This window comes from Cuculus canorus, chromosome 1 (assembly GCF_017976375.1).
Source record: "Cuculus canorus isolate bCucCan1 chromosome 1, bCucCan1.pri, whole genome shotgun sequence".
NCBI classification, from domain to species: Eukaryota; Metazoa; Chordata; class Aves; order Cuculiformes; family Cuculidae; genus Cuculus; species Cuculus canorus.
In genome coordinates this window covers 93,076,482-93,097,979 of record NC_071401.1, presented here as the reverse complement: position 1 = coordinate 93,097,979, position 21,498 = coordinate 93,076,482, and the positions used below count along the sequence as shown (strand labels likewise).

The following is a 21,498-nucleotide window of genomic DNA, read 5'->3' as shown; positions in this document are numbered from 1 at the left end:
TGAACTATATGAGCAATAATTAAGTAGCACAACTGAAACAGTAATATATTCTTGAGTTTTCATGGCATCCCTTGTTACTAAAATTTGGCTTATAGTAAAAATGCTGTTAGCGACATCTGCTAGCAGCATAAGCTTCATCTCAGCTTGTAAATTGATACTTACAGTGGCAGATATTCAGGTGAGTATTGCTTTGTTGCTCTGGCAACAAGAAGAGCAATAGAAACCCTTGAGGGTTCATTTTTAGCCTACAGCACATTAAGAAAAATAATGCTTTTGAGCATTTTTCTATGAAGGATGAAATACAGCGATAGACCACAGTATTACTAAGTGTGTCTTACTAGTGTTCTCTTTCCCTGATTTTTTTTTTTTTAAAGGAGGGTGCTGTGAGGTATTTTATGCTCCTGTTAACTAACTTTGGAGAGAAGATTAAACCATACCTTAAAAAAAAAAAAAAAAAAAAAAACCAAAAAAAAAAACCCCAGAGCTTGAAGTAAAGATGGTGCTGGAAATTTTTCTGTATTTATTATGCAAAGCATGGTGCTCCACATCACAGGACTCCAAATCATTCCCTGCATACGTATCAATATTTCTTGCAGAACCAGTGTTTTCCTAATGTGAAATAATATCACATACGATGGAAATGTCAGAGACTTGTTTCATTGAATGCAGCCTTTTAGATAATTGTTGCTATCAGTTCAATCATTAGGGATTTGAAGATGTGTGATTTGAGTTCAAGTAGTTAAACCTGAGTTCAGGCATGGGAATATGTTAGTTCCATCCCACTGCCTCACAATTTTTAGAAATATTACCATGGGCATTTTGGCTCAATTTAAATGCTGAAGAAAATAGATGAAGAATTTTAATATGTCTTTTTATCAGATTCTGTAAAAGAAGGAAGAAGGGATTGTTTTGTTTTTAAGATGAAAGAACTTGTATTTAGGAATTGTGGGGGACCAACATAGAAGTGATATATACTATTCCTGTTCTCAGCTTTGATGCTGTGCAGGTTAACTACTTGTTATCACACTGAGCTGTCAGTTTTGGTATCTTTTTGTTAACACATCAATTGCTTAACAGTTTATCAGTTAAAGTCAGCCTATGGGTATTCTACCCAGTTACTTGATGGGTATCAGTTGGCATGAGCCATTTGTATATTAACCTTTTCTTTTTAAATATGAAAAGGCTTATGAGAGTTGCTTAACACAACGTGGTTTCAGAGAGAGAGTTGTCCTTAAGGTTTTGGATAATCCAGAATGATCGTGCTGCTGAAAGCTGCTTTGATTTCTGTAGAGGTTTCCATCAACTAGGTTGGTTGGTTGGTTGGTTATATCTCAGACATGAACATCATATATATCAGTAGTCATATGAGCTGCATAATGAAGGAAGCCAGTATAGTTGAGGTGAAAGTAAAGGAAATTACAGGAAGATAAATAAGTGAGCTGCCTTTCACTTCATTAAAAATTGTAAGAGCATAACAGATTGATCCTTTTAAGAAAGGTCTGTACAATTTACTAAGATATTAGTTCCTGTCAAACTTGACTTTCTGATTGATAAATTGTTCATTTCTAGCTGCTGAAGTTCTTGCTGCTGTTCAGAGAAGTGAAGACAGATTGGTAATGGGATGCAAGCAATCTTCTCAGCTAGACAGATATTCTGGCTTCTGGGGCCTAATCAGACATTACGTCAGGCTTGTGAGTAATCCAGAGTCCTGGTAATGGCTCTTAAGGAACATTATCTGAAGTATAATTGTTGGCTTCAACTGAACACCTGGATGAGGTGGATCTATACCACAAAAGCGACTGCTGCAATCTGCACTAACTGACAGAGTGGCTACAGTGGACTGAAGCTGGTGTTGTGAAATGTGGAGATGCTAAGTAATTGAGTCTTCTGCCAGACTTCCAGATCAAGGCTGAGGCACCTTGGTAGAGCAGAATGGGAGAGCGACTGCAGTTGCTGACAGGCTGCTCTAAGTGTAACACCAGTCAGTCACCTAGCTTCTTTGCTAAGGGTTCAGTTGTCTGAGTAGTTTGAAAGCCAGAGTACTCTAACTGCCTCTGGCTGCTACTGGGAATATTCACTCTCGGGTAAATAAGTGGCATGATCATCCTTAAACAGAGTCATTGGCCAGTTACTGAATATTGCCCTCTCCATATAACAAGGAGCATAGTGGTATGTCTCACCTCTAGCCATAGTCTGTTTGTAAGCAACAAAAACAGGTCATTTTAAAACATGCTAACATCAGTGACTGTACAGTAGTAATAGAATAATGTTTCTGTTTGCTTTTTTTTCTTTTTTTCTTCCCTTTTCACTTTACCTAGGCTTTGGCTGGATCTTTGTGGTTGGATAGTTTTTGAAATAGTGGGAATTTTAGATTATACTGTGAGGGCACATGCAGAACTTCTTTTAAGCTAGCCAAAAAGTAAGATACAGAAGGGTTTTTTTTCAGAGGAAGTAGCCCTCAATGTATCCTCTCCTTTCTTTAATTGATGATAATCACTTAAAATCAATGTATTTTACTATAGCTGCTGTCCTACTAATTTACTGACTGTAAATCTTCTGAATTTTATGATTGTATCCTGGTTCTCCCATTCCCACCCTCCCCTCTTCCCCACCCCCCACCAAAAAAAAAAAAAAAAGGTTCTTCAAAGCTAAAGACCCCTGTATCCAAAATTCATCCTTCTAACAAAAGGCATGTTTTTCTTGGGGACCATTGGCAGACCTGTTTTAAAGTAGTTTGTAAGGCTTTAGAAATTACATCTAGATTGAAAATACTTGTTTTAATATTAGGAGGAGAATTAGAGTCAAAACTTCTTCTGTGTTAGTTTGTGTCGAAGAAATCCTTTGTGCATTTTGACTACAAATGCACAAATCCTGTATCTCTTTCACTTCCCACTTGGAATAAGTTAGCTGCTTGGTTATCTTCCTGTACATTTTACTTTTTCTCTTTCTTTATGAAATACAGGGGTGGAGAGGAGGACCATAAGGAGCTGTAGGAATTTGTGCCATTCTTTAAGCAGATGATGGCATCTTCCTTGAAGGCATTGCTGTTTTCTGTCCTACCACCAAGTGTAGCAGACACTTACTGTCTGTTGGCTCTTCTTTCCGACTGAGACACTTCGGCTTTTTCCAGTTGAGCAACTCACCCTGCTCTGATTTTACAGCCATGTGTTCTTAGGCAAAATACTTGAATAAACTACATTGTAACCATCCTGTCATCACATCCCTCTTTGAAGAGGGGCATTTTCACAGAGTCATCTCTAACCTGCAAAGACTATGCTTATTCCTGTGTAATTAGAGAGGAATAATGTAGTTGAATGTTTAAATGGTTGTGTTCACAATATAGTATCCTTTGGAAAGTTCTGGAGAAAAAAGTGGAGTCAAGAAAATCGTGTTGATGTGGTACTGAAAAGACAACTAACAATTTCTGGATAGCACTATAGCATGGATTACAGCAATGTATCCTGGAAAGAAAACCCTGCTAGCCAGTACTCTCTGTGTGCATAAACTATACAACGTTGAGTGGTTTAAATATGATTTATCTGAAACAGGCAATTTGTATTTTTTATTGAAAATTTTATATGGAGATGCAGAGATCTTTTAAGACTTTAACACTACATCAACTGTTATTTGACAGTTATTTCAGAAGTGTGGAAAGGACTTCACTTTTAAGGAAGTGATTCCATCTTGTAGAGGCATTTCGCCTGACATTCTTTTAAGGCAATAGATGAGATGTAACATTGACTGAAAGAAAAATAAGATCAAAACTTTGAAAAATGGGATATCGTCTTTTTAATTCAGTCTTCAGGTAATGCTAGGATGTCTATCCCACTTACTGTCAAGCCTCGTTACTGAATTTTCCAAAAATAGATAATTTATACTTTCAGGTCTTGCCGTTTTCAGATAAACACTATGTAAAAAAAAAAATCTGATTTTCTGCTTCTTCAAATAAATTATTAATTCTTTCAACCTGTTCTGTGTGCCTTTTTTAAATCCTCTTAAGATGAATTTAAAAGCTGATAAATTATATCCATCCAAATTCTTCTTAGTGCTTCGTGTCTATCAATTCTAACTTCTGGCTTTAGCTCTGAAAAGAGAGCAGAACTGGTTTGGATCTCATCTGAACCCTGCAGGGAGGGGACGAGGCAGGCAAGTTTAGCTCCAAGATGATTTTTTTTCTGCTTATGCTCAAATAACAGACACTCTTGCTTCAACTTTCCATCGGTTCATTTACAAACTGGACAGAAATCAGGCACAGCGAACATTAACCTGAGAAGATGAAGTTCCTGATCATCTGGAGTGGTTTCAAGTAATATTTTGGACTGTTACTGTCCACTGCCTTAAACTATAAATCGAGAAGGCATACAAGTTGTATGTCCCTGTCCCCAAGACGGCCACACAACCTGACAGTGTTGGTTTCTTACTTACTGAGAGCCTGGAGGGTGGTTACAGTGCTCTCTGTTTTGTACCCCGGGAGGTGGCGCACACGGTTTGTTTTTCAAACACAAGTAGTTTGAGCCCTTTCACAGTAAAGGCGACTTGCTTGAATTCTATGGAAAATACTTTCCATTTTTATCTTTTAAAAAAAATGCTACCTAAAAAGATCCTTAGTTTGGGGTCTCCTGGTCATCTGGTAATATTCCTTGTCCCTCACCCTAAAGGTCTGGTTTTAAAAGTCCATTATTTTTAAGCCCTGAGCTTTTACCCCTAAAGGTACCATGTTGTACACATGTTGATAAACTTTTGATAGGATAGTTTTATTCCACACTTTGGAAAGCTGGCTGGTTTTGCTTATTGCTGTCCTCATATTCAGTAAAGCCTATCTACTATTACACAGCTCTGCTTGCAGAGGTACTGTACAAGTTTTCAAACTTTTTCTCGTGCTTAAACTTCTCCTATGGTACCAAAATGGCCATCATCTTCAGAGCACCCTCAGTGCTTCAGGCTTATTGAATCCAAAACTGTAGAACTGTCTGTTCATTCATACTGCTGCTTGTCTTTCCCCATCAGAGTGGCCCATGTAGACAATGCACTTTTTAAGTTTGTGTACAAAACACCTAAGTAAGAATTTATTACAAGAATACAGCCTTTATTGCAAGAATACAGCTAAGAATACAACCACAGTGCAGGAGAGACAAATAGGTGAAGGTGTAAATTTTCAGGACAACATGTAATTCTGATGGCCACTTAAACTGTAAACATTAACTGTTCTTCCCTTTCTGCACCAAAACAAACTCTTTTTAAAAATAAATGGTGTGGCGCTTATTTTTTTCTTCCTGGAGGCTTACAAGTAACATCTGCCTATACTCGAACTCATCATTTGTTTTTCTAGGAAATTCAACAGTATATCCTCAGAAATACAGGTTACTGCAAGAATCTATGCTTCCATTGTATGCATAAATATTTACATATTGGATATTTATATCTGTTAGCTAGCTAAAACTGGTTTTTATGAGTAAAAAAGGCATTATGTTATTCACCTTATTTATTTTCATGCAGCCAGCACTGTTCTGAAGGTACCTATGCATGAGAATACTACTTACTTTTCATTTGGGTTTTTTTTTTTTAATTGCAAACTTATCATTAACTTCATCTTTCCATATTCTTACTATGTGATATTTTTCAATTGTTGTTCATCTTAGATATTCTCTAAGTTGGTGTTTTATACTGTTTTTTTAACTGCTCATGTATTTTTATGCAGTTTTCTAGTTTGCTTATACATACACTTTCGCTGACTACCTTGTACCACCTTTATGCCACACTGTCCTGCAATATCAACCCACTGTGATTGCCCATGTCTGTTGCCATCCTGGCCCACAGGTAAGGTGTGATATCTTTTTTCCATCCTCCCCCTCTCTAAAAGACAGGCCTGAAAGAAATCCAGCTCTAACAAAAAAGTGGATTTAATGTATTTTTTCTCTCTTTTAGAACCTCAGTATCACCTTCAGGTGACCTGAGCCCATCACAGCAGCGTCAGGCTGTGAGTCCCTGTTGAGAAACCTGGTGTTGGCAGAAAGCATCAGGGAAGAGCTCCAGGACACACCATGGGATGTCTTTTCAACAAGCTACAAGTGCTTTGGAATTGCTGGTGGCAAGGATCTTGCCAACCCAGCTCCCTCTGGTAAATCTCTACTAGATTATGTGGATTTACAGACAAATCTGGACGTGAACTGTTCTGTAGACCATGTGGGACTGCACAGGGTCTGTGCTAATAGGGACCTCTAGGCTCAATAATTGTGCTGACAGCAGCAATTCAAGAAAACAGACAACAGTCATCCTGCAGAATTGTGTAAAGATATATTCAAGTATTCAGCTTTACCAGAAGGATTTTCCTTTCCCTCATTTTGTCGTTCCTCCTCCCCTTGCCTTCCTCTTCTGAAAAGTTTGGGTCACTATGTATAAAATATTATTAGATTTGGACCTATAATGTGTTGAAGTATTGCTTCCAGTACTGAGGAAACTTTGCCAGTCTACATCTTCTATCTGAATGAAGTGCAATTGAATGTATTTTCCTTGTGTATTTCTGGATTAATAAAGCATACGAAAAGTACACAAGTGAGGCCCACCTTATACGATTTCAAGTTATTTAAGGTTGTTTAACAGATCAGTAACATCCCAGGAGCTAGACTCACTAGCTTTACAGGTTTTCTGAATGATTACATTACTGAAAGTAATCATTGCTTGCCTTTTGTTATATGATCCATTTTTGCGTATCTGGGGGGAAGGTGTTAAGAATTTAGAAGTATCTAAAAACTGTCATCTTGTTCTAAGTAGTTGCTTCTGGGTTTCACAAAGCCATTCAAAGTATACCAGGAAAAAAAAATCGTTGTATTAAAATATACATTTAAATACCTATTTCTCCATATTACTCTTCATGCTACCACAATTCAGGATGCTGAAGTTTTACCTGAATTATGGGCAGAGGCACGCAGTGAAGTTTGGATAAGTTGCAGCAGCTTAATTAATTGCTTTTCCACATTGCTGCCCCTGTTGTCCATGTGTATGTTCTTATCTGTTCTAAGTCTTAGGTAAAATTAGTTAACTTAAACATCAGTTACATATTTTGTATGGTCTAGTTTTTCTAGTAGCCCTTGAAGTCCTTGTGACCTCTACAAGCGAAGAACTGGTACATTATTCTTTCTCTGCCTCAAAAACTCTGCCACCATTTTAAATCATTCAATGAGTTTAACTTACCATAGCAGGATAAAAAATACATTGTTGGCCACTTGTGGATGAGCAGGAAACATGTAAATTAAATAGCTGCGAGAATTGGAGTGACACTTTTGCTAATTTGTTAGCCAGGTGGGGTGGATGCAGAAAATAACTCTGGAGGTACAGTGGCTCGAAGGGCAAGCAGGAACTTGCTCTCTTGTAATCTTACAGTGTTAGCAAATGCCCATAAATTTTCTCTAAGGACTGTGACTTTTGTGATGATAAGAGAAGACTAATGCGTAAGCACATTTAGCATCTGCAAAGGTTGTTTGTTTCCTAGGTGGATTTCCTCTGCTGCTTATCACGGAAGGGTCTTACAGCCTCACAAGCATTGGGAGTGAATGCTAATGTTTTGCAAGTTTTTCTGTAAGCTTTCAAAATACAAAATGAGTGTTTACAGAATAAGAACAGAAATATACCTCTGAAAGTGCTCTGCATCTCACATCTTTGATTAATTACTAAAGAATGAACAGTATCATGTTTCTTTTGCAGACACAAAAGTGTGATATCTTGAAGTAAAATATTTTAAAGTTTCCTAGTCTTTTTGTATTTACAGTCCTCTCAGCTAGAGAGGACTCAATGCGGTTTATGAAAACTAAGTAACCTGCTACTTTTTTTGGTGGGTAAAAGCAGGTATGTTGGCAGTTATTAAATAGACACCTATTGCTAATGATAAGGTTTTTTTACAGTAAGGTGTTGAGATGGTGACAAAGGTCTTAGGGGCTTAAAATTTTTATCTGTAGAGCCTGTAATCCACCAATGCACATATAATAAATTTATTTCAAAATTAAATCATCCTGAGTCTTAGTTATTTTTTCTTGCTTCAATAAAAGTGGTAGACTTTTTCATTTGGCTACCACAAACTGCAGGATTTTGGGTTTAAAGATGCATTATTTTTTGTTTAATGGATAGAAAGGCACTCTTAAAAATAGTTTCAATACTTTATTACCACAGAATCCATTTTGTGTGTAATCTTGCAGGACAACTGTTCCTGCAGAAAGAATTGCGTATTTGAGAAAGTAACCCAGAACAGTGTTGTCCTTTACTTTCTTTTACCCACTCATAAATTCTTTTCCTTTCTGTCCTATGCTTTTTGTTTCTTAAGTTTATTTGTCCCGTGATGCTGCTTTAATTATTCACATGCCTAGGATTTATTGGATGTTGGTTGTCATTTGCAGGCTCCAGTATGTTTGAAAATAACCAGCAGTAATTACTCCCTTGGGTTTTACCTGTCATTTACAGGATACTACAATATCCCACTCGGAGAAAAGGACAAACACCTCTTCTCCAGGGACTGGAAACATTTATAGCTTTCATGGGTGTCCTGGGAGGAAGGCAAAAGCCCCAGTCTGGATGAGGTCCTGTTATATGCCCTCCTGCAGGATTTTATTATTCTGTTTGCTGAACTAAACATAATTTCTGTGTGTCGTTAGAGGCAGAGGGAACGAAGAAATATAAGGAAAACTAAATCAGGGAGTTTTAAGGGAAAAAAATAATTCACAGAGTAGTTTGAGCAATCTTCAAAATGAAATCACTTGGGTTTGCCCAACCTGGGGGTCTTTAGCTCAGTTTTCTGAACATGTTTGAATGGATACTTCAGTCCTTAGGAGCTGTCCTTGAGCTAAACTGTGATTCCTCAGTCCAAGGTCAGGACTGACTGCTGCTTGCAGGGCTCAGCGCCCACCCAGGCCTGAAAACACCTATCAATCACAGCATGTTGGAAACCGGAAGTTTTAAAAACGGAAAATCAAGCCCATGATGTGGGGCTCCTGGTGAGCAATGCTTTTATCTCGTGTTATCTGCCACGGGCTAGAAAATGTGCACTCCCAGTACAGCGCTATAGTTTCATCTGAGAGGCTGGGGAACAGGAGAAAAGCAGGCGTGCTGCTCCACATCCCAAGTGCAATCAGTGCCAGGTTATTTGGCGGAGTGATGGGAATCAAGGACTGAGCACTACAAGCTACATCACTGGGAAGGAAACATCCAGGTAAGGATGCACAACACCTTGCTCACAGCAGTGGCAGGGCCCATCGCAAGAAAAGATGAAACAAGGGCTCAGCCCGGTGGGCTGGTGCCGTGGTAGGGCTTGTGTCGTCCTGGTGCTGTGGTGGTGAGTGAAGGAAAGATGAGGTGGCTCCAGTGGGTCCCTGTCCTGTGTCCTTGACAACTACAACACAAGGCACATATGGGCCATTGTCAGAAAAAAGCCTTTCGTAGCTTGCTTGTTTACTGGGTGGGGTTCAACAGACTTTAAAATAGCTGGTTCGTTTTGAAATTTGGGAGGAAACAGCTTTTTGAATGGGTTGCTGGATGGCATGCAAGTCTTCTTTTTGATCCTGCCAGCCACTTGGCTGTTTTCTGCGGAAAATAACTTTTAGCACTACCTCTTATGTTTGAGTTTTTAGGTTGCATCTATGGTCCTGTCTGGCTGGCTCAAAAAAGGGTTGGTTTGGTGAGTGAATCCTCCTTCCCCTAATCCCACATGCCTTCTTCTCCAGAGCAGCTGCGCCCATTATAAGTACTAAGTTCTTCCTTCACTGCCTTTGCCAAGGAGGTGACGTGAGGCCACGATGCGACCGAGTCATCCTCGCTGATACAAGAAATAGTTACTATTACAAAAAGTGTAATATTTTGATCTAAGCTAAAGTAAAGTTTCATCTAAGCAATCGTGGGTTTTGAAAGTTAGAATGTCCCTCTCATTGCATAGTTTCTTCCTCTGATAGCATATTTTCCTTTAGACAGTGTTTTTCCAGACATTGTTCATTCTTTGAAGATTATAATGCCTTGTGTGAAGTATGATCTGTGCTGAACTGATGTCTCTTCTTCTACAATCACCTCTGTTTGGAGTTTCTGTCTCCAATGCAGGGTCAGGCAGAGCTGGAGCCATCTCCAAATTAGCGAGAGTTGTGAAGTTTATAATAATATTAAAATTAATCCTTGGAGAGTAATAGAATATGCATAAGATTTCTGGGACAATTTATACATATGCATGTAAGTGGGAAATAGATTCCGTATCCAGCTTTTGTCTCCCTGCACACGGCTGATGGAGATCAATCATGATCTCATGTTGCCCAGGTCTCATCAAGGATGCTTGCTTTCTGAAACTCCAGAACGAGTCCTAGAGGGTTGATTTGCCAGCATTTTTGGTATCACCACCATGACCAAAGGGCAAAGCGGCCAGAAAGGCAAGGTGTCCGTCCCCTCTCCTCGCTCTGTACCCTCAAGGTGCCCCACGGTTCTCCCAGGTGGTGGAGGCATCACTTGAGATAACCAGGGAGTGGGGTTCAACTGGCTGTGCCAGGGTGACGCAAATTTTTAGCTTGGGATAATTCTAGCTTGAGTCTTAAGTCGATTCTTTTCCTGCTCTGCTGTATACGGGTGGGTGCGTATTAGCCAGGTGTGGCAGCATGGGCATTTTAAGACAGCCAAGCACAAAAAGTAATGATGTTATGCTTATGTTTAGTGCTTTAGTTGCTGCCAAGGGGCAAGCAAGCACCTGAGGGAGAAAAGAAATTGGGAGTTGCTATGAGGTGGGACTGCTAATCATCTTCTTTTCCTGCTGCTTTGCTGTTTTACGTGTCCTGCCACACCACCATCAAGACTGTCCACATGTTTTCTTCTTCCCTACTCCTCTATGCCCTCTTATCTGTGAGCATTGCTGAGTGTCTTTGGCTGAGTACCTCTCCGTGGCAGAAACGGAGAGAAGGTAGGTTTGTGCCACCTGCCTGAGCACAGAAAGCCCCTCTGCGGCACTCTGTCCTCATGCTGCTTGCTCCTTGGTGCTGAGCCAAGTTGTGGAGCCACAGCCTCTGCTCAGCGGCCTGTCTTTTGTGAATATAGAACAGGCTTTGCATTTTGCAACTCCTAACTGCTGTGGATAGCAAATCTGGAGCTCTCTTAACTACCTTAAGTTTGTCTGAGGTTATGGCTTAGCTGCTGTTGTGTAGGGTTTTATACTATAAGTGTGCAGGTACCGTCAGCAAATCCAAGAGATGGAGATGGACCCAGCTTCGATGTGGTCCCCAGTGCCTTCTGAATCAAAAAAAAGCAAACCCAGTAGTTGATTGACAGCGGAAATGTTTTCTGGCAGTTTTGAGAACCAAGTGCAAACTGTGCAGGAGAGTCAGTAAATGTATTCCTTAAAAGGTGTATTTTAAAACTGTTTCAGAAGTCTGCAGTTTAAGTAAAATATGGAATATAATAACATAGTTGGACATTCTGTACTTTCTTTTCTACTTAGGTAAAATGCTGTGTTGTTGAGCCTGTTTTGCAACAGAGTTGCTCCATAGTTTTGATGAAAAACTGTGCAAAATCACTGTAGAGATAAAGCTAGTAAGCTGATAACAGAAAAAGCAAAACAAAATCTGGCAGATCATATCATAGATCATTACAATGCGCCCTCGCCCCACCCCACTCAAAAAAAACCAATCGCTGAAATCATAAACACTCGTTGTATTTTTCACTTAATTCTTCCTGGGTTTTGTCTTTGAAACTTGTGACTTGATCTCCTTTACAGATTAAATATATTTTGTGTATTAATCTGGGGGGTGGGTTAATAGTCAAAAAGAGAAAAGGCACCTAAGTTTCATTCTACATGGTCCCTGCAGCTTCCTTCTTTTGTGAATTTTGTCATTGTTCACATCCACTGCATGAATTAAATGTTGGAGTAATTTTCAGTGTTATTTTAGTGCAAGTTTGTATCACTACTAGTGGTAGAGTAAGACAGATTTCTCTTAGACTGAGGTGATAATTGAGAAACTTGTTATATCTCTGACGATTCATTATATTATTTTCTCAATCTTAATCCTTTGATGTAATAAGTTTCTCACAGTTACCTTCCTTACGCTCACACAACTGCACACACTTATGACTCCTAAGCACAATGACACGACATATTCTAGGATCTCGGATCAGTATCTTGAAAGGATTTACTGTCCTCTTTTTTTTTTTTCCTGTTTTTCTGATGCAGGAATAAGAAACTGGGATTATTTACAAAAGAACCTTCAATGTTCATAATGATCTGCTTTCTTTCTTGCTGCGGCTCAAGGGCTAGAATACAGCTGTATTTCAGTTAAGGTCAAAGAGGTCCACTTGCTACTTCTGTTGCTGTTACAAAGAAGGGCCACTTCAGGTGACAGCACTTCTTAGTTTAAACTTTACCGGTCTGTATTTTCTGCAATGTTTTGGTAGGCTTCTTGTTTTTAAAGCTTGGTAGAAGGCAGGAAAAAACACATGCACGAATACATAACAGAGAGTAGCTAGAAAGGTAGAATCTTTACAGGAAAAAACATCTGGTCTTTGTGGTGGTTATAAACTGGTTTATAAATGGAACCTGAGTGTATTAAAAAGTCTACTCTTAAGAAGTCAAACAACCTTCTGGCATGAATAACCAGAAGTAGAGCCTTCAGAATGTATGTGTTGGACTCGTGTGTCTATTCTGCAGTAAAAGACACAGAACAATTGGGCAGAATTCACAGTAGAGCAAAACAGGACCTGCAAAACAGGACTTGAGGAGAACAAGTGAACAATCCGTCCTTATTCTAGAGAAGGGGTAGGGCAGAAATCATAACATTTTTAAAAAGCAGATCCAAGAAGGAAGTGAATATCTTCTCATATGTAAACGGTTATAAGGAAGGTTTAGGCCTAGGTAATGTGCAATATTTTCTAGCAGGCTGGCAAAATGAACACACCGGATAATTTTGGACATCGGTTCTGTTGAACTTGATTTTCAAGACCATGAAATAAAGAATTCTCCATTTTCACTTTAACAGATTGTTATGTTCTAGGACATGTTTATTTGCAGATCAGAAAGTGTTTTGAGACATCAAAACATCAGTATTTCACTATTGAAGTGTGGTATTTTGTTGTTGAGCATCATAAATTAGGTGGTGCATTTCTTATAGATCAGGAACGTGTGTTAGCATTTCTAATGAGGAAGAAGAGGAGATATCCAATATGGAATTGATTTCTATTTCTTCATACTCAGCAAAACTGTGGATCCTGTGGTTTTTGTAGTGTGTAGATGCACTGCTGATGCAGTCCATGGAAAGTGTGATATAACAGAGAAAAGGCACTCTAGGCATGTTTGAATATGATGAGACCTTATTGTATGAATGAGATTATTTGAGCCTTCTTCAGTTATTTTTACCCAACGTTTCAAAATGGTGGATGGAGGGAGTTCCCTGTGTGGTCAGCATTTTAAACCATCCCTTTAGTGTCTGCCTATTACAGAAAATCAATAGTAACAATATTCTACCTGTATAGTCATGTGTAGTGTCTGGTACTTAATTTTAAGATCTCAAATCCTACTAGGATTAAGTTGAACTTCATGTTGCCTTGTTATATTACAAATGTGGATTGAGGGGAGTCCTGAGGAGAGTTTTCTGCTTGAAGATCAAGCTTCCGAAATGGAAGGGGATTGACAGAGATGGAATTACAACAAATACTCTCTTGCCACATCTCTGAAGACTGTGGTTAACATAGTCTATCAGAAACAAAATAGCCAGTTTGTGTACCAGTGCCAGGGAAAATACAAAATTTTGTGTGTTGCTATGAAAACATCTTTATACCTCTGTGGTTTTCTATTTTTGTTCCCTTGGCAGTTTTTGTGAAATTAGCAGGGCTCCTGTTGACATCGTTGGCTGCTTGGCACATGGGATGCTTTCTTGCCCAAAGAGACAATAAAATCTTCTGTTGATAATCTTCAAGACATTGGAAAGAAACCACTATTGAGGGGTGTGTAATTGTATTTTTCTTCTTGTACTTTATCTAATGTTGTGTATTTACATGGTAAAGGATAAATGGCTTGTTAGCTAATAAGTGATTTGGTATGTGCTATGGTAAAGATGAAGTTTGCTTTGTGAAGTTAATTAATTAGTGCAAGTCTGAACTATTTCTTAGACTCTGTCTTTGAAGAAACACAATATCAGCCTATACTTGCCAGTATTCAGATATCATTAATTGAACAGTAGTGTAAGAACACTTTATTTGCTGGTATATAAGCACAAACCTGCAGCTTCAGCTTTGGTTCTCTGATGTATATTTCACAGTCGAGGTAAACTATTGAATCACTAACTAAACTTTGTGATTAAATTCTCATTGGTTTTTCCCACTAATCGGACTGGCTGGCTTAACATGTACATTTTTCTCATTCTGGGACTGTTATAATGTGGAAAACGCTTAAAATGTGAATTAGAACTATTAATTTCAAGCTACTGTGATGGATCCTTCATGCCTCTAGCACCTGTTTCATGTTATATGAAATAGCACAAAAAATTACTCTAGATTCAAATCAGAACATATTCTTCGGGGCATTTTTCTTTAAATAAGCTTGCCCTTAGTCCCAGCAGCTGTTTGAAAGTTAATGATAACTCAAAGCCCAGGCAAATCTGTGATAATGTTGCCATGATAGTGGAAAACCAGGGGGACTGAGTTTTGTTTATATATGTTTGGGCTTAGGATATTAAGTGATATTGATATTAAGTGATTCTTTCCATCTAGAAAATATTTATGTAGCATCCAAGAAAACGTTTTCTCTTCTTTGTTATTGTAGCCCCATTCACAAAAAGGCAGAAGTGTGATCACTGGTCTCCCTGCCCACCTGGGGACTATGCCTATTGAATCCTTAGTGGTGGTGGCAAAGCAAAGCTGGCTAAAATTTGTTTCATGGATGGATGAGCTGTGAGTACTTGTCTAACTTTAAATCTCAGGCTTTGTAGTGTGAAGAAGGGTGTTAATTTGGATTCACTGGCAGCAAGTAAGCTCCTACCAACAGGGCTCCTATTCTGGTGATAAACTTCAGAATATATCTGACAGTATTTAACTCTTCCCCTCTGCCCTTTTTTAAAAAATACCCAGTCTCAGGTTATTTTCTTTGTTCCTTCACATAAGCTGCATACAACTGTTAGTTTCAGTTATGATTTTTAATCTTAATGGTTTGGGATGACCAATTTACAGAATATTGAATGGTCAATACCTTCTGAAAGTCAAGTTTTTTCATGGCTTTTTAAACTGGACAGGTAGAGTGGTTCCAAAACCTTGCAATGATCTTTGGTGTAGATGCAGTCCGCAAAGAATACTGCCACAAAACCACATTCATATTGGCTTGTTTCTACTTTAATTTTCTGGCTGCATATGTACACAGCGCATCCTTGATCTGGCTCATTTTTAAAGGCTCATTGTGCATCATTGAAGGAAAGTGACTGATGTAATGCATAAGATTTTTAAGCCATAGCTCTTGTTTACTTGAATTAAATAACTGAAGAAAACAGGAACATCAAAAAGTGACTTAGCATTGGTAAATGTAACTTTGGATCAGAGCTTCTGGATGGATGCATTCTACTGCTACTGTATTCATTTTGATTCCAGGCTTATGAGTGAAGAGAAGGGGAATGTTAGAAGAGGTACAAACATTGCCATTGTGAATTGTAAGTAAGAGGAAAAAAAAATTTAGAGAGAGACATACCCTTGTACTCCAGTAATTTACAAAGGTTCTTGGAGGGGGTGGTGTTTGATTTTTGGGGGGTTTTGCTGGCTAGTATGGAAGAGAAGGGAAAGGGGAAAATTGCAAACTTGATTTATGTTAAATGTAAGGAAAAAAAAATCTGTGTTTGAGAGAAATAGTCTTCTAGATAAAATAAATATGTTCGTAATCAGTATAAGAAAATAGAAAACATGTGTACAGAGGCAGTATATGTGTGTTTTATTAGATAAAAAAAAGCTGCTGCTTATGTAACATAGCAACTCTTGGGTGTGCAGTTCCTGATAATAAACCCTGATCTCCAGAATCAAGGACTGAACTTTCAAGTTGAGTCCTTGATATAAAATATCAACTGTCCGACTGACTAAGGGGCAAACAGGCACTGAGAATTGCAGTTCTGCCCCAGGTACAAATTCCTTTTCCGGACTTTGACAGTGTCTTTCCAGACTTGGACAGAAAGATAAACCCAAAACTTCATTAATATTAAACTGTAATTATATGTCTTTGCTTATAGTAGGAGCTATTGGAAAGCAGAAGGTGCAGTTTATTCCATATCTTCCATTTTAACTTAGTTGAATGGGAATGGTAATGAAGCACAGTACATTAAATAATGGATCCTGAGAGAAGAGAGTGCTTAAATCTTGTGGAGGAGGGGAAGAAAGGGAGTTCTGATGCACATCAAGTTGGCTTTGATCACAAAACACTTACATTGCAGTTTTTTGTCTTCATATTGCTTAAGTAAGATCTTGACCTTGTCTAAACTTGCATGATTTTGCTGAAGTCGCTGGGTTAAATTACCATAGACAAGAACCTGTTCCATTTTTTTTCCCCAATTACCTACTGCATTATTTTTTTTCCAATAAGGAATCATAAAACCTTTGCTGGTTCTAGTAGTTAAGTAGTTAAAAACAAGGTTTTGGCATAGAGCTGTAGAGTAAGAGGGCAAATGCTCTTCCTGACTGCATAAGCAAAATTATAGTAAACAGTAGCAGGGAATTAGCATTGTCTTTGGGTCTGACATTAGTGAGGAAAAAGAAATTATATATCACGTATTACACATTTTCAAACAGCCTTTTCTTTCATTGAACATATAGTCATTTTAACTACACTTTCATCTCCATCTGCAGGTAAATCTGTCCAATTATCTTGAACCAATGTTTAGTGAGAAATATTTTGTACACGTTCTCTAATGATATCAGTCAAGCTAATGACTATGCTCAGTAAGTTTCCTATGGCATCATACTTGTATTTTATTCCATAATGATAACTATTTCTTCTCTGAATGAATATGGCCTTTTCCTAGAAGAAAGACAGAAATATTAAGCCCAAACTAACAACACAGAAGGAGAGAAAGGATTTTGTGGTTTTCTGATGTTTCCACTACAGCCTCTTCCATTTTTCTGTGATCTTTGCTCAGAGGAAACCCAGTTCCAGAATGCTGTTACACCACTGATGGAATTTTTTGCCACCTTTTCCCCTCATCAGCCTGAGAAACCTGCCATTTATAATCCTATGTTCAGAAGAATTTGCCTTCATGATTCTACTATATATGGATCAAAGATAAGCAAAGATAGCAAAGATAAAAATCTTGGATAAAAATCAATTAACTCAGCATGGATTTAAAAATTTGGCAAGTATTTCCAATCGTGCATGTATTGTTTAAATAAAGATAGCCATCTGAACAGCAGCATAATTAATATGAATATCTACCAAAATGTTTTGGAATGCTTAATTGTTGGCACACCTAATTTCTGACACAGTAATGATGAGTGGTGAGTTTCCGTACACTGAGACTCAAATAGTATGTAAGCTTGCACGTCTGAAACACTGCACAGAACAATATTAAGCTCATTCAAATAGCGTTCGCCTCAACCAATTTATGGTTGTGACATAGGATAGTATATGAATACATAAAAATACAGAAGTACACAGTGAAGAGAATTCCTTCTTTAAAAGAAAACAGTAATAAAAATATTTTAGACATATTCAATGATTCAAAGACTATGTGAAACATAATATGCTCCCCAAATCTTAAGCTTAAATTATTCCACATTCCTTCCACTTTAAAAACTTAAACAAAAGAAAACTCAAAAGCCCAATAATACCTCAAACTACATATGCCTAACTTTAGCTAAAAACACTGTATATGCTTGTTAAAGTTAATCAGTTTTGTTCATATTTACACAACATTTTTTTAATTGCAGTTAAAACAGGAAAAGTTTCATCAGCAAGATATTTCAACATGGAGGTGGAATGGAGGTGGAGAAAAGAGTGCAACAGAGCTTTTGTTAATGTTTTTTTAAGAAAGGACTTAAATTTATATAATTATCCTGCTCTTTCAAATTACCATGTTTGCATTAATGACAGAGATCAGCTAGAAAGAAACAGCTGTTGTGTTCATAAAATATGCTCTGGCCAGATCTGATGACAAATTTTGCCTGAAAAGCCAAATTTCTCCTGTTGGATGAGACAGTAAAGTGTCTTTTTTTTGGTCTTGTTTTTTTTTAAAAAAAGAGAAATGTCAAAATGTCATTTTATTTAATTGTCTTTTTTGGTTTTTTTCCATTATTTCACTCTGGTAGGAATAGCACTTAAGTGGGTTCCGCATCCAGATACTTCACTCAGCAAACCTCCTTTTCCTGGCATATTTTGTTCTATTTTAGTTGTGAAATCATCATGGGAAATATACTAAACCGTCTCTTAACATCTCTTCATGTAGCTGGAAAAATGATCTTTAAAAATAGATTTTAACATGTTTTCCAACCCTTGAATAAGTTTCCTTACCTATTAGGATGGAGAAACAGAACTCTATCAGGCACTGGAAGATGATTCCCTGACCGCTTAAGAGTGCTTTTGACCTTATATGCATGAATAGCAGTCACACTGGGAATAGTCATGGGGCTACAATTTTATACACAGTGTGTAGATTTTAATGTCTCCAGGGCTCCTGTTACTTTTTTTTTTATTTTTCCTGTGGAAAACGGGTGTCTTGTATATGTTCAGGAATTGCAAAACCAGGGAACAGCTCAGTGCTGCAAATAGGCTACCACTTAATAAAAATGGGTGTACAGTGGAATGTGTAACTCAGCTGTACAGTCAGTATGCTAGTATGCTTTGCCTGCATGTATAGCATTATGTGAGGTAAACATGAGAATCCATCTATATACTTACCCTAGGCATAAATGGCTTTTGTAGAGGTTCAGAAGTATCTTTACTGCTGGGAAATGCAGGTCAATCCAAGCTCTCCTAGCCTCCATTGAGAACTAGCAGGTGTCTGCACCTTTCAGGATTAAACCTTCTGCCTGTAAACAGAAAAATTGCCTAATTAGGTTCCATTTTGAATAGACATGGCCAAAATGTGAAAAGTCGAAACTAGGTGGAATGTGATATTTGTCTAATGAATAATCAGTATGCAACTGATTCGGCAGACCATTCAGGAGAGATGACAACTTTCATTAACAATGCACCAGAGGGATCCCTCCTTTCGATGGTGACTCAAGATGATGGAAGCACACAGTAAGCAAGTTATTTGTGACAGACTGAGGAAGAGAACTACAAATAGCTTTAAAATCACTATTGCATGAAAGTGTAAAGGAATGATAAATATCACTCTATCGTCATATTTGTCTCTCAGTTCCTGACTGAAAGTTTTGAGTCCATGTCCATTCACTGCTTGCCCGTATTATGTATACTGATGTTTCCAAAGATGGATAGATACTGTTATATTTGTTTACAATCACCACTTGTCCTCATAAGGGGCACTGCTGTTACCCCGGGTCACAATCTTCTATTAAGAATATATTCACACCTCCAAATATAATGGCTGTAGTTTGCATTCCTTCTTGCCTCTTAATTTGATTCTTCAAGAGCTTTCAAATCTTAAGGTTTTTTTAATTCGAATTCATGATATGGTAATTACAAAGGGAAAGACTTAATAACTTAGTTGATAAACATCTGATGACCTTGTCCTTATTTAATAAAGGTTGAAACATCAAATAGTATTTTAGAAACATTTTTCTTCCTGCTGTGCTTTTACAAACAGGTTGTATTAACATAAAGAATGTAAAGAGGAGGAAGCAAAAGAATTTTGCTCTGTAAGTTTAACGGCATGCAACTAAGACAGCTCTGAGGATTTTTTTAACTCCTCATTGTTGCTTCTGCTGACCTACTAATGTAAAACATGAATCAGCTGTGTTGATTTTTGGCATTTTTCATGTCTTGAATTTTTAACACTCTTTTTCATTAAGTTTCCCTAGGTTGAAAAATGGTGCCAAAAACTAGTGGGAAAGCTGGGAAGTAAGGAAATATGAAGTTCAGGCCAAGCTGGGCTTTTATAGCTGCCAAAGGCTTCAAGCTGCCAGATAATATACAAAAAGAAAAGGTCAGACTAATTTTCTTTTCACTTTGTATTTGTCTGTATATCAGGTGTAACCTTCTGGTGCAGATTTCGTAGGTTAGCTTTGATAACTGTGGTCTGTTCAGTAAGCCTCAGTCATACAAAGCAGGTTCTTTAATGTGTCTTAATCCTTTGCTTTGGATCTGGGCCATGTACAGTATAGACTTACACCACACCAGCATTAAATCATCTGTAGACAAATTCTAGAGGTGACTGGCAATTCTAGAGAGTCTCAGTTGTGAAATGTCCAACCTGACATGCCATACAGAGACTTATATTTTCTTCTGGAAGGACAAATGCTAAGGATTGTTTATATATTAAAATTTGGCTGTCTCAAATTGGCCGTGCATATACAGCAACGCTTCCATCACAAAACTTTTCTGAGCACCTTGCCCTCAGGCTTCAAGAGGACCGAAGATACCATTTTTATATCAGAGTTCTGTTTGCATTTGTCATCTTGTTGTATTTGCTTTCTGTAAGCCCAGTAGTGTTCATCTGTATGACAGAGAGACAGACAGAAATACAAAAAACCCAATACAGAGGTCAGTTCCCTTGATGACACTGACTCCCTCCAAAGACGTGAAACTTCCATAGTTGTTTTTTTTCCCAGAATACTGTTGCAATTTTCTTCACATGACTGATATTCTGTGAGAAAAAGGTATTCAATTTAATGTATATTATGAGAACCACCTGGGAAATAAGTAAAGCGCTCTGTGTAAGAGAGAAACTGGCGGAATCTCATGTATTATATCACACAAGATGTGCAATGCACTACTACACTTCTCAGTCCTACCCCATTACACCCCTTCTGTTGTTCAACGAACCAGTTTGTAAATGGCAACCCAAATACTGATTTTTTTAAAAATTATTTCTTTTTAAAAAAAAAACCAGAGCACTCTGACAAGAAGAACAACAAATATGGTGGTGGGCCAGCTGAAGTCCAAATAGAAGGCTGTATCCCAAGAAACCTGATCTGAACAAATGCGTACCTCATTAATAGAGGTGATTCTACATTTTTATAGCTATGATTCTATTAAATTGCCTCCAGAAGCTAATAAGCATCTGAACACTAATTGTAAAATAGGTCATATCCACATTTTTTAACCTTTCTTTCCTCTCTGAGGTTTTAGTTTAATCTGAAAACAAATACCTATTTTGATGGCAAATGGAAATGATACCCTGGTTTGGAATTACGATGTTCAGGAAGTCAGTCATAAAATACCAGGATTTTTTAAAGAGATTATTCATGATCACTAGTAATTTTAGTGGGTTTGTTGTTTATTTGGTTTTAATATGTGTTTTCTTTTTGTTCCTTCTAAAGACAAATATACAAATAGAACTTAGTCTAAATTGTAAATAAAATCGCTAGCAATAAAGCAAATTATTTTGCTGCTAGTTTATTAGTGACCTTCTG

The 21,498-nt window shown here is 37.8% G+C and overlaps 1 protein-coding gene across 1 annotated transcript; it reads left to right on the top strand.

Annotated features, from left to right (window-relative positions):
• The first annotated feature begins 100 nt into the window (after positions 1-100).
• On the top strand, positions 101-21,061 carry FAM3B (FAM3 metabolism regulating signaling molecule B). The gene is given in 13 exon segments (XM_054060824.1): positions 101-178; positions 5,956-6,118; positions 13,812-13,866; positions 13,868-13,944; positions 14,762-14,877; positions 15,569-15,635; positions 17,893-17,936; positions 17,938-17,947; positions 19,117-19,204; positions 19,945-19,990; positions 19,992-20,137; positions 20,565-20,626; positions 20,976-21,061. Coding segments are annotated over 13 exon segments (1,038 nt in total).
• Positions 21,062-21,498: the final 437 nt, after the last annotated feature.